General features: G+C 38.5%; 2 protein-coding genes across 2 annotated transcripts; one reads left to right on the top strand and one right to left on the bottom strand.

Moving 5' to 3' along the window:
- Positions 1 to 890: 890 nt before the first annotated feature.
- LOC126782050 (deSI-like protein At4g17486) lies at positions 891 to 3,207 on the top strand. The gene is made up of 3 exons (XM_050507205.1): positions 891 to 1,708; positions 2,188 to 2,475; positions 2,801 to 3,207. The coding sequence occupies exons 1-3, from the start codon at positions 1,573 to 1,575 to the stop codon at positions 3,022 to 3,024; spliced, it is 648 nt and encodes a 215-aa protein (XP_050363162.1). The 5' UTR covers positions 891 to 1,572; the 3' UTR covers positions 3,025 to 3,207.
- Positions 3,208 to 6,509: 3,302 nt separating this feature from the next.
- Positions 6,510 to 8,157, bottom strand: LOC126783339 (uncharacterized). The gene has a single exon (XM_050508792.1). It carries the CDS (start codon positions 7,870 to 7,872, stop codon positions 6,805 to 6,807), a length of 1,068 nt encoding a protein of 355 aa, XP_050364749.1. The 5' UTR covers positions 7,873 to 8,157; the 3' UTR covers positions 6,510 to 6,804.
- Between the last annotated feature and the right edge of the window lie 5,380 nt (positions 8,158 to 13,537).

Below are 13,537 nucleotides of genomic sequence, written 5' to 3'. Positions count from 1 at the left end.
GGTCAAGTTAGATGTGAACTTAAAAATACGTACTCTTACGATTACAATTTTGATACCGATATTACTACATTAATCACTAATTTTACAACTTATGATAAATTTGATGCATATTGTGCATCAATGTACCCTAGCGGTCTAGCCTTACTCTGCTTTGAACTTCGAGATGATTAGTTCAATTTAGTTAGATTGTGTGACTATAAAAGACGATTTTCAAGGTCATGTGTACAATAAATCGTCTTCAACAAAAGTTACTTACTCAAAAATCTTGTAATTTTCATATTTTCAAAAAGTAAAATAACAGTTTATATTAGGCTCTATATTATTAGTCAACTTTACTTTGTAGCTATCGCGACTTCGCTGTCTAAATATAGGCATTCTTCCTTTTGAGTGGTGTGTATACTTCAATCCATGAAAACTGATGTATACAGAAATTAATTTGTCTAAAATAAAAGTGTCTCCATTGTAGATGACAATGGCTCGTGATCATGGATATGTAAGCCTATCCTATGTTAAACGGTCGAACCCAAGCTTCATGTATTATGTCATCCATTTAATAATTTTGTTAAGAACTATGGTTTTAACAATCCTTTTCAAAATATATATATATACGCATGACATAGTTGTTAATAGCTTACCCTCCCCTATTAGGCGGCTTCAAGCAAGCTCAAAAGTAATCGATCCTGCTAATCTCAATTCCCAACTGGTTAATGTAAACACAAATATGGCAGGGAAAGTAGTAGACCATCCCTTACACCAATAGCAACAATACTTAACTTACACGTCTGGAAAAAGAATGATGACCCAACGTGGACGATATCATTCGAAGCTCTTTACTTTTCCTTAAAAGCATTTGGTTGGGTGCCGCAGATAGGAGATTTCTGTCGCAAAAATATACAAAGAGGAGGAAGCAGCACTGAGTTTCTTCTTCCTCTTCTTCAGAGAATTGAAGGATGGAGATGGGATAGTATGTGGTCATCTTCTTCTTTACATTTTTCATCTTAGCTGGTTTTGCTTAGTTTTTGGCGGGTTTCGGTTTTTTCTTTTTATTTTCCAGAGTGATTGGACAACGCAGATATTAATGGGAGGGTAGTTTCCGTTATTATATAGAGTTGTAGGGCTGGTTTTATAGGCTGCTATCTTTTCCCATCCGGGTTGCTTAATTTTCTTTTGGTTATCACACAACTCCTTATATAAAAGAGAGGCGGCGGCCCGCGGCGTGACACTTTCGGCCGCCGGAAAGGGGGGAGGAGAAGGAGGAGCAGAGTTGTTGGGATTTGGAGATATTAAGATTCGTCTTCCAACAGAAAGCGGGGGAATTGAAAATTCCGATAATCTTGCTACCTTTCCCGCTTTGCCCTTCTAATATCTCTCCAATTTCATATCCACCCCACCCTTCCATCCTCGGTTTCAGCAAAGATTCTTCTATTCTCTTCTGTTTTGTTCTGCTTTGGTTTGGTTTGGTTTGGTTAGGCCTGTTCCGGTTTCTGTGTTCTGCGTTCTGTGTTCATATTTTCATTTGGTTTGGTTTGGTTTGAGAAATTCGAACAGAGAAAGAAAGAGAGGAAGGAAAAAATGCTGTGTAGAATGGTAATGCCCAAGAAGAAGAAGACGGGCAAAGTTCCGGTGTATCTCAATGTCTACGACCTCACACCCATCAATGGCTACGCCTATTGGCTTGGCCTCGGCGTCTACCATTCCGGCGTCCAAGGTTAACCCTTCCTTCCTTTTTATCTTTTTGTTATTTATATTTTAGATCAAATGAAAATCTTGCTTACAAATTTATGTTCTTTCTGTTCTGAGAAACCTTGTAATGATAATCCGATAATTTTTTAGATCTGAAATTCTGAATATTGAAAATTTTAGCTCAGGTTGATTAGCTTTCGTGATTAAAGAGATTCTCAGCAATACAATTAAAATTGTTTTTAGCGAAATCGAATTCCAGAAACGATTGCTCTGAGCTTAGGGGGAAGAAAGGTTGAAAACGTTGTACGGACTGGACTCAGTTGTAGATTTGAGTGATCAATTCTTGTGATTAAGAAGTGATTTATATTATATTTCATATATAAAGCTGACATCATGTTCTGTTCTTGAGAGGGAAATAGATTTTCTGTATTAAATTACTAGACTTGGTCACATGTGCATGTAGTTTCTGTGTTTTAAGATTATGGTGTTTATTTCTGTGTTCAGTACATGGCGTTGAATATGCTTTTGGAGCGCATGATCATGCATCAACTGGGATCTTTGAAGTCGAACCTAAGAAATGCCCTGGCTTTGTATTCCGAAAATCCATTTTGATAGGAAGAACAGATTTAGGTCCCAAAGAGGTCCGCGCGTTCATGGAAAAACTCGCTGAAGATTACTCTGGAAATACGTACCATCTAATCACCAAGAATTGCAACCACTTCTGTAATGATGCGTGCATCAGACTGACAGAGAGGAATATTCCTCGATGGGTTAACCGTCTTGCCCGACTCGGTAAAAATTCTGTCTTCTTTTTTAGCAGTTTTCTTCACTGCATCCCCCATAGTATTGTTTGTTAGTAGGACTGCCACAAAAACCAGTATTTAGTATCACATCATGAATGGCAAATTGGCAATGCTACCACAAGATAGCCGACGTTCGGATCTGAAAAAAATAAACATGGAAACAAGAAAAAGTGGAATATAGATGCGATAGTTGTTTACCCATGTATGTCAATGAGGCAAGAAAGTGAATTTCCCGAAAAAAGTAGTATGCTTATTGTTTACTCACAAGAAATGACTATCTAACAATGTTCTCATGTTTTTTTAATGAAATTTAGGTTTGTTCTGCAATTGTGTTCTTCCGGCTGGCCTGAATGAAACTAAGGTTCGGCAAGTAAGATCAGATGGGGGGATTTATGGAGATAAGAAGAAATTGCGAAGCCACTCTAGCAATGGCGCACCCGGGTCTGGAAGCAGAAGTTCTAGACAAAGACATTGTCTTCCTCCTTCTTCATCTTTGATCCATTCTACCTCAACTCCAGCTTTGACCGTAAAGCTATGACACCTGCTTATCTGATTTGGAAGGCTTGTTATAGAGTTTTTAGAATTCATATGAACAACAGATAGAGTAATTGCAAAGTTTAATTCTGCTCCATCTGGTTATCTCAGCTGCTTGAAAATTGTGTGTATTAGTTGTCTGTGAAATGCTTTCTGGGTGGAATCAATGTCTGCGATTTTCAAATTTTCTGGTTTCTGTGTTCATACAAAATAAGAATGTGCAGGTATGCACACCAGAGCAGGGAATGAATTAAAATGAATTGGTGCCGACTTGGTGACACTTCATATGAATGAATGTAGACAGTCATTGCACAAAGTAGGTAGGTGGGAGACCCTTGTCCCGGTGTGGCTTTCTCATAATTAGTTTGAGAAATACTGGTGTGCTTGAGATGCCTTTGTGACCTGCCTGGGGTCCCTTTCTTATACCTAAAACTTATCCATGTCGGTCAGTGGTTTAGCGAACTCGATCCATTTTTCGTTTTTGCTGAGCATCTTAGAACTAGAGCTGGGCATAAAAAACGGAAATTCCGATCTCGTCCTGAAATTCATAGGAACGAGACGGGACGGAGGTCTAAAAACGTTTGTCCCGTCCCGATCCCGTCCCGTTTCATAATAGTGGGACGGAACGTGGGACGAATAATTTATATCCCGCTTCGTCCCGTCCCGTCCCACCTTTAATAAAAACTCAAAAATTCTTATATATTTGTATTAAAATGAAACTAATTTATGTTCTTAATAACTCTAAAATTATTTCAACTCAAATAATAATGCTAAATTATAATATTTTGAACATAATATGCATTTTTAATTAAAATTTCATTATTAAATATTATTTTGTTAATAAAAAAGTAAAAATATAGGTTTTTATTTAACTTCATAGGAAGTTGGGATTTGTCCCGTCCCGTCCCGATACCGTCCCGTCCCAACCGGGATTAATCCCGAGTGGGATGCATTCTTAAAAACCCTCGTCCCGTCCCGATTCAAAAGAGTGGGACGGGACGTGGGATGAGCCCCGTCCCGTCCCATCCCGTCCCGTGCCCACCCCTACTTAGAACTACATAAAGAGAAAGGGGTTTTTCTCTGAGGAGATATCTTCAACCTTCTATAGAGTCCTTGGGTCAGTTGTGTGTGTTCTGCAGTTTGATGTGTAAAGTTGCTGGTTGTTTGCTGTTTGGGCTGGGCTGCTTTTTCAATCTCTAGTCAAGAGATGAGATGCATATCTCCTGATATCTCAAGTCAAAATTGGTTGCTGCTGAGTAGGCTTGTCCCAAAACCCACAGCCTAAAACACTCATGTAGGGGTGGGCATAAAAAACGGAAATCCCGATCCCGTCCTGATTTCGTCCCGAAATTCATATGGACGGGACGAGACGAAGGTCTAAAAACGTTCGTCCCGTCCCGATCCCGTCCCGTTTCATAATGGTGGGATGGGACGTGGGACGAATAATTTCTATCCCGCTTCGTCCCGTCCCGTCCCACCTTTAATGAAAACTTAAAAATTCTTATATATTTGTATGAAAATGAAACTAATTTATGTTTTTAATAACTCTAAAATTCTATCAACTCAAATAATAATGGTAAATTATAATATTTTGAACATAATATGCATTTTTTTGTTAAAATTTCATTATTAAATGTTATTTTGTTAATGAAAAAGTAAAAATATAGGTTTTTATTTAACTTCATAGGAATGTGGGATTTGTCCCGTCCCGTCCCGATCCCGTCCCATCCCAACCGGGATTAATTCCGAGTGGGATGCATTCTTAAAAACCCTCGTCCCGTCCCGATTCAAAAGAGTGGGACGGGACGTGGGATGAGCCCCGTCCCGTGCCCACCCCTACACTCATGTCCTAGTGCCTTAGCCCATTTTTTAGGGTTAATCTACTATACATCAATATATGATATAAATCATACATTCAACGGTTGACAACATATATTATTTTTCTGACCACACTCACAAAACAATATCAACCGTTGGATGTGAGATTTATACATATATTGATGTATATTAGAATTTTTCCCTTTTTGGATGAGCTACCAACAAGTTACAAGCCCTGTGGCTAGTTGTTTCAACATGGCTGCGATATAGTTATAGTGGTGTGAATAAAATTGGGACAACTTATTTTGGGGAGGACAAAGTTTCTGGGGTTGATACCTATGGCGTTAGGCATACGACATATTTCTAGTTCCGTGTGTTTATCCTCGTTTGTATGAGCATGAATGTCAGCAACTTGCTCTGGCATAACCATAAGCATCATCAATAACCTCACTAGATATGGACATGAGACATCGACATAATCTCGAGGACTTGGACATTTTTAGCTAAACTAACTCGAGCATCATTACATCTCTGGTTTCCACGAGTGTAGCTGTATATGGGCATCAACATTGTTAACTCACTTATCTGGAGTAAGATGGATGTAATGTTTACGCTCTCTAACCGTGAAAGCATACTTGTAATTCTTAATTTACGGCGGAAAAGTTAACTTTCGGTGAAAGGAAAGATACCTAGTATTGAAATGAATGGACAAGAGCCATGATTAATTCCCATCCAAAGAAAGAGAGGACAAGAAAACAGACCAGACCAGACCGAGAGCATGTGAACTCTGATACCAGTGCATGCTTGCCTACCTAGCTTGCTCTGTTTTGGTCTCGATCTCCATGCGTCCTTCCTCATTCGAGATGACATCTTCAATCTTCTAACATCTTCCTCAAACTTCCAGACGTACGTGTCGACAAACTCTGCGACCTTTCTCACCATAAATTACCACTCAAGCCTGAAAAACCTTAGACCAAATTATCACTGCTGATTTAATTTTCCCAGTGCTGGCTTAAAAACGCAGTAAATTCTGATGAAAATGATCTCATTTTTCATAACCGATTGTAATACTTGTCAATGGATTATTATATGATTAAGATATCAAATGTGAACGTTTTGTATGAGTTCCAGAAAGACAGCAGTGAAAGCAATTAAGCGGAGCAGCTTGAACTTTTATAATAGTCTGACACACCGGACCTTTTCTTTCCCATTACTCATTCATTGGATGATTCCGGCATCGTATAAAATAGAAGTCCTTTGCTGTGTTTATTTTTGTTGTTCAAGTTTCAACATATTCCCGGGATTTAATTGACCGCCCAATGTCAGGTTTTCTATTGATCCAAGAGACGGTCAACAAACGAAAGGGTCGATATTGGTGAAGAGTAGGTCTGAAATTAGAAAATACGAGATATTTCTACAAACCAAAGAAATAAAACTAAGGAGAAGACCCACCCTCACATGTATTTTGTCTCGTGCTTTCTCACGTTTGTCCTTGTTTGTTTGAACGGAAAGGAACCGAGGAAGCTTGCAAATTTGATGACAACTAGCCTTACCTAATGTTGCCATCAAACTCATCCAGGCCAGACCACAAGCCACAACAATGTAGATAACACTATAAGGATATGCTATTCAAAGTAGAAAGCTTGATGGTGTTCCTCTTCATCAACAATATGTTTCACAAACTTAATTGATTACATCAAACAACACCGAATATCACAGCTATTCTGAGTAGAAGTACAAAAACCGAAGCTTGTTTAATTTGCCTCTTTCTAATACCAAGTAACTAGAATTGTTAGTTCATCCATGTACCTATGAATTTCATAGTTGGATTGGATTTATTGAATTATGTTCAACAACAAATGGGTTAGTAGGGAAGTAGTAGTAACTATCGATCACCATATATCTGAATATGAAATCAACGAGCCAATTTAGTAGGGCAGGCAATGCATTTGGAATTCGAGTAGAATCATCTTCTCCAAGCATAAACGATCAAAGAAAATCCAGTAGGACCGGCACTGAGGTCGCTCTCCTCCATTGTAGCCCATTCCATTACCGACGAACTACAAGACCCCGCAGACGACATTGAAACCGACGAAGAAGAAAAGCTCTTGCCCATCTTCCTCCACTCGATCCCATTCATCCCGAAATTCCAGAACTGCTGCTGCTGCGCCCAATGCCCCACGCTCAGTTGGGTACTAATGTCTTGCTCGTCTTCTTCGAACCTGAACATGAACACCGCATGTCCATCATTGCCGTCATTCTCGAAAAGCCAATTGTAGACGTCCCATGATATATGCAACGGCACACCGTCGACTTCAATCCGCTCATTGCCTCTGAATTTCCACTTCAATCGCTTAATCTGGAGAACCCTTTTGTTGTCGACGCTGAAGCTGAGCCGACTGAAGTCGTCATTGTGGCCGCAATCGATTTGGATGTCTCTCATTCTGCCGCCTAATTTGGCTTTGGTCGTGTATATGTTCTTAGCAATGACGTGCTCTCTTTTCAAAACTAGAGCCTGCGGTTGGGGACTTTGATCGACGACCTGGTTGGCTCTGGTTTTGGAATAAGCCTCTTTATTCAAGTCGCCGAGGAGGAGGGTCATGTCGCCGTCGACAACGACAGCGACGTAGAAGGCGGAGACGGGTTCAGGTCCGGAGCCGAACTTGGCTCTGGAGAAGTCCCAGAAAATGAGGGTGTTGGGGGCGAGCTTCTTGGAGCCATGGCGCTTCCAGAAGAAGAAGGGCTTGATGTTGAGGTGGAAAGAAGGGGAGGAGGAAGACGGTGGGGGAGAGTCGAAGGCATGGTGGAGGAGGTTGAGGTGGAGGGAGCGGCCGCCGAGGAAGGAGCGGGACCAGGTGAGGGAGAAGATGGCGAAGTCGGTGTGGTAGAGGCAGGTGGTGAGGTTGGGGTGGCCGGAGATTGGGGGAGGAGGCGGAGAGTGGTGGAGTTCGGTGGTTGGGGAGGGGCGGAAGCAAGGAGGGAAAGAAGCAGAGGAGGAGGAGTTGTGGCGGGACATTGGGGCTTGGTGGTGCATGTGAGTTTGAAGAGAGAGAGAGAGAGAGAGGAGAATAGGGTTTAGGGTGGTTTAAGGAGATAAGAATAGAAATGGTGCAAAAGAAGAAGGAAGGGGGTTTTAATGGGTGGTGGACTTGTGGAGAGAAAGGGATGTGTAATGGTCGGAGAGACTGAGAAGGAAAAGGATTGAAGAAAGGGAGAGGGCGTTGGACAATTTGGAGACCGACTAAAGAAAGAGACCCCCGCCCCGTTTGATGAGCTAAAAGCAAGGAAGCTACCTCAAATCTCAGCTTGTTGGACTTTCAAACCAGACAAACATGGCGAAATACTCTGCAATTTCACCTCACCATGTCCAAGTAAATTTCTTTATCAAACACGTCAATTTTTGGTATGGTGCAATTTCTTATCATTCAGATCCAAAAGAATATCCTTTTTTTCACATCTTTATGAGCTAAACTAACACTGAAAAACCCTTAAGAAATTCATCATTTTCATGGCCGACAACTACACTATTGCAATTTAACCGTCTATTGTTTTGGTTACCATCTATTTGTATTAAATTTATCAATAGTAGAGATTTTATTTAGTTCATATAAGAATCATTCTATTTTTCTTTTGAATAAATTCCTCTTATGTTATCTGATGTTTGTCTACTTAGACAATTTGATACATGATATATGAAAATGAACCATTTAGTACCTAAAGTTCTCAAATTTAGGTCATTTTGGTACTTATGTCATTTTTGATCATATTTTCAGGGTTATTTCCGTCATCTTATCTCTACTTTACTTCATTTTTCATAATACATTTAAATTGCCTATAAATTATCACTAAAAATTTGATAACTCATTCACTTAATATTTGTGATGATTTACGTATATAATTTTTCATAATGTAGCTATCAATCTAAAATAATTTTAATTATAAGTAATTTAAAAATTATATTTTAATACAAAATTACAATTGCATAAAGGCAATTTATTTCCTTTGTAAAAAATAATTAGGATACAATAAGTATATGAAAAAAAAATTATTTTTGATATATGCGAAGTAGATGCTAAGTGGAGTAGATATATCAATTTAATTATCTCCAAAAGGCCACAATTATAAAAAGTAATGAAGAAAAATGTGAATTTAATGAGTTTAGGGCTAGAATGACGAAAATAACTCTAAAAATATGATTAAAATTGATAGAGCTACCAAAATGGCTAACAAATGAGAACTTCAGGTACCAAATTATCCGTTTTCATACATCATGTACTAAATTGTCTAAATATGCATACTTCAAATATCATAAGAGGAATTAACTCTTTTCTTTTTTAGGAAGGATTTTTTAAAAAATGTTTCTCTAATTATGTGCGTAAACACAACCGCCGCAAAAACAGTTGTAATGGTCTTCATATCTTGGATTAGGCAACAGTTAAAAAAGATGCAGCACATATATGCATGTTCCCTCTAGAGAAAAATACAAACATGTGGTGCTGCCTCTAGACTTGGTCGAAAACGGAGAAGCCACGGTGATGGCTGTCACCAATGATCAATGAAGCAAGTCTCACGCATGGAAGGACTAATTACGATCCATTCATCCTTGACATTTCTCCGTTTGATATTAAAAGACAATTAATAATGTTTGAAAATGAAATTAAAAGATAATTAATTTGAACGGAGCAAAGTCAGGGATTGTTGGTCAAGGAAGAAGAAAGCATGCGGTGGAATATTTGAACATTGCAACGAATTCATTTGACCCTCTGTGAGTTTGAATACAAATTTGGAAATGGCCAAAGTCTCTCTCAACTAAAGCGTGTCTTCTAAGAGCCAAGCTCAACCACTTTAACCGATTAGGGTAGTTCTTATCATTTCGTTTAATATTCCATGGATTAATCTAGGTAAGTTCCCTCAAATCATAAGAGATTCCGTTGCGTCAAGCTTGTCTTATACACAAAAGAATAAATTGGCAAATAATAGAAATATACCAGATAGCTAGCAATTAGCATTCACATCCAATTCAAACTAATAAATAAAAGAACCGAGTTGAGAAGTAACTCTGACGACAAACTAATTAAACCCACATCTCACGCCAAGTTTAGCTATAATCTCTCATATGTAGAGAAGTATTATACTTTAGAAAAGAAATCGGGACGATGCATGTCAAGGTTGATACGCGATAGTAGCATGGCATGTGATTGATATCCTCATTTTGATTAATCAGGAAGACATGAACAATCTGCACAGTAGTCTGTTGCCAGAAAAATTGACAAGTTGCAGATTAATGAAACAGGCACCACCATACGCCATATATATAGATAGAGATAGCCATCCAAACTATTCTAGACACACCATGCGCTGCTGCAAACTTTTGACTAAGAAAACACAACTGGCGCGATTAAACCTATGCCATGATCGAAGGTCTGAACTAATTAACTTGATTTCTGGACGAAGGCGGTGGTCCTATATATTAAAATCTACAATCCGGAAAGAAAGAAGACATATATAGAGTTATAGACAGATCGATAGCCGTGACCTTAGGTATATCATCAATAATAATTAGAAATTGGAACACGTACTGGCCTGGTATTCTATTAATCAAGATAGCAAGGATTAGCCCTATTATTTTCGTAATTGGCATTCTTCGTTGCAATTGCCAGCTGCTACTTTATAGGTACAAACGCGTAATTACTCAACCCTAGCGATCGAGCTCAAGTCTTTTAAAGTACGTAAGTAGTTATCTTGTTAAAATAGATGGATATGAAACTGATTAATATCATGATTGTGAGACTTGTCTCATTGAATATTTATGTTTTGTTTCAGTTGTGGGAAATCATATCAGGGGAGACATGCATGTTTGTGTGAGACCAACTCATCATTCGCCCAGATAGAATAGTTATCACACTAGCCTCTATCTTTTGCTTCTTGCGATATCTTTTTTCTGACTGCCTCTTTTGTAAACCCAGGCTTAGTGATCGAGAGGTGAAACTTGTTTCGCAAACGTACAACTGCAGACCAGCAAGTAATTATAATTCGATCAGCTGATTTCAACGGGAGGAGGCAAGTCATCTCGATCATACATATATCGATCTTTAATCAAACCAGACAGGCAAGTCAAACAATCAACAAAAAAAGAGTAGCTAGATCGGTAGATTGCACAACCGAATAACCCCACCATGTGCAGCAACGCATATCAAACAGCTGATCGATTGAGCTTCCGAGTATTAGATACCCTAAACCTGACGCATACTTTGATCTACAGTGGCTCAGAGTAGTTTATATATGGAATTTTACCTAATTATGTTCGTTCGCTTGTTCGATATCGCTTTCTTGATCTGTCCTTGTTTAGGGTTTGGTATACATCCGACTGATCGATCCAGCAAACTCGATTGCCCCTAACAAACAATGTCCAAATTAGTACCTCACGGTAAGGGTTTCAAGCATTGACCCCTTCAAAAGAATACTACCAAACAACCCAGTCAGTAATTCGTGTTATATCGTGTTTGCTTATAGTTATACCATCAACTACACCGTCGCCCTCGATCAATGGGCCTAACTCAGACCAATGTAAACACTAATCTCATGAGAGCCGGTCGTAACCAAAGATTTCTTTGGGCCCGATCTAGTATGTATTTGGACATTGGATAAAACTTTGGACCCGGGTCCAAACTCCAAAGCCATCTTATATTGATCTCTGTTGTATATCTGTATTTTGTAGAAGCCCAATCAGTAGAAAAGACAGCGCCATATATGAAATTGGCTCATATATCATCACCATTATTAATTAGTTCAATTAATTTCAGTTTATCTTCCTAAATTTTAGCTGTAAAATTAGTTTATTCTTAAAATTTTCATTTTAATCATTTTCCCTCTTATACTTTGAATGTACATCGAATTAGTATAAAATTCATATTTTTATATGAATTATATGGATAATGATGTTACGAAACCTAATTTTAAAGCTTCAATTTTGTTGTAAAATTGTTGAGAATTATGTTTTGTTCTTGCATATATGATTTAAAACCTTGTTTTCATAGTTTTTTGACCGAAATGTAACTGATTATAATCAAAATTAGAGAGAAAAACTGAATTTCTCATCCATCATCCATGTGAATGTCAACAACTTAAATAGCATGCATGCACTGATCATGCACATGCCCATGCTCGTCCATCTGATAATTATTCAGATCTTGGTGTATTAAGGGATGGGAAAAAAAGAACAAGTGATGAATAAGACATGAGATAAACTAGAAGTCTAGAACCTAATCAATAATGAAGGAAATAGACAAATCAAGGGTTATTACTTTTTAGTAATCAAGAACTTAAATCTTTGCTCCAAATTAAACAGGTTCAGAGTATTTTGGCTTGATCAGGAGGGACTAGGGAGTGATTAGAGAGTAGGCCACCCAGCACCAACCCTTTTGTATTGTGACTTCATTCCCTATTGCTGTCCCTAGCTAACAAAGTAAATTGCCTTTTAGATTTTTGCAAGCTTCACTTGATCCAATGCCGCAAGGCAAGTCTAATTGAACCAAATAATATAAATCACATCAGAAAAGATAATTTTGCAATTGCCTTGTTGGGGTTATGAAAAGATTGCACACCTACAGCACCAATATGGTTTGGCTTGGCTCTTGCCATACTTTTCCAGTTTCCTCATGAGATTCAATATATGCACCATAATGGGTGCACCATCATGGGTTTGACCACTTTTCTTCTCTGCAAGTCCTCACCTTTGGCTACTCTGAGAGAGCTGTTCTAGCAAGCAAGCAAGCTAGTCCTCTATTTTTCACCAGAGCACCACTGTTCTAGTACTGAACACAGAACCCTGGGTCAGTCAGTCAGCCAGAGTCTCATATATGCCAATGTCAGTTGTGCTAATTCAAGAGGGAAGGCCCTCCTCCTCTGCTTCAAGGTACAGACTACCATTGACTGAAACTCTGAAAGAGTCAAAGAGTATCATGCTTTAACAATGGGAGCCCTCACCATATCTGAGGCATGCATGAGAGTGAGAGGACAGAGAAAGAAAGAATCTTATTTACAGAACTGCTTAATCAAAGGTCATTTTAACTTATTACCTGCCACTGTACTACTGTTTTGATATGAACATAGTAGTTAAATTATCAGATAATGGTAAGTAAATAGCCAAATAACTTTTCACTAGATATCCGAACAGGTTATCGATGGGATCGATCATTTAGAGTAATTGAATGTGAAATGAGCAGATGATTTGAGGGTAATTTTGCAACAAAGATTAGTAGATGTGTCTTTAGAGATGGGGGCAAAGCAGATGGGCTGTACGTTCAGGTGGAATTTGATCATGAAATGGTGTCAAATTTTTCAAACTACGTATGATGGTAAACTCACCAACTTACATTCTTTGGGAACATTTTTTTTTACTTTGCTAAATCAAAAGCAAAAACAATATAATGAGACTAAAACAACTTTAGTTTTTGATGGTTGTGGGGAGCCAAATCAATTCCCAAACAGGTGAACAATCATGATGAAGTTTCATTGGAAAGAGATGGGACACCAGAAGAAATTTAACACAAAAAGCTACCATGGCATGGCATGCAGCTAGCAACAAACACATGCATCAAATGGATAGATGGAAATGCCTTTTAGGTTGATTATAATTCCCATTATGATTAATTAATTAAGAGCATGACCATTTATAGCTACAAGCACTCAAGCTATGG

This window comes from Argentina anserina, chromosome 2 (genome assembly GCF_933775445.1).
Source record: "Argentina anserina chromosome 2, drPotAnse1.1, whole genome shotgun sequence".
Taxonomy (NCBI): Eukaryota; Viridiplantae; Streptophyta; class Magnoliopsida; order Rosales; family Rosaceae; genus Argentina; species Argentina anserina.
The sequence above is the reverse complement of the archived record's forward strand: the minus strand, read 5'-3'. Positions and strand labels throughout refer to the sequence as shown.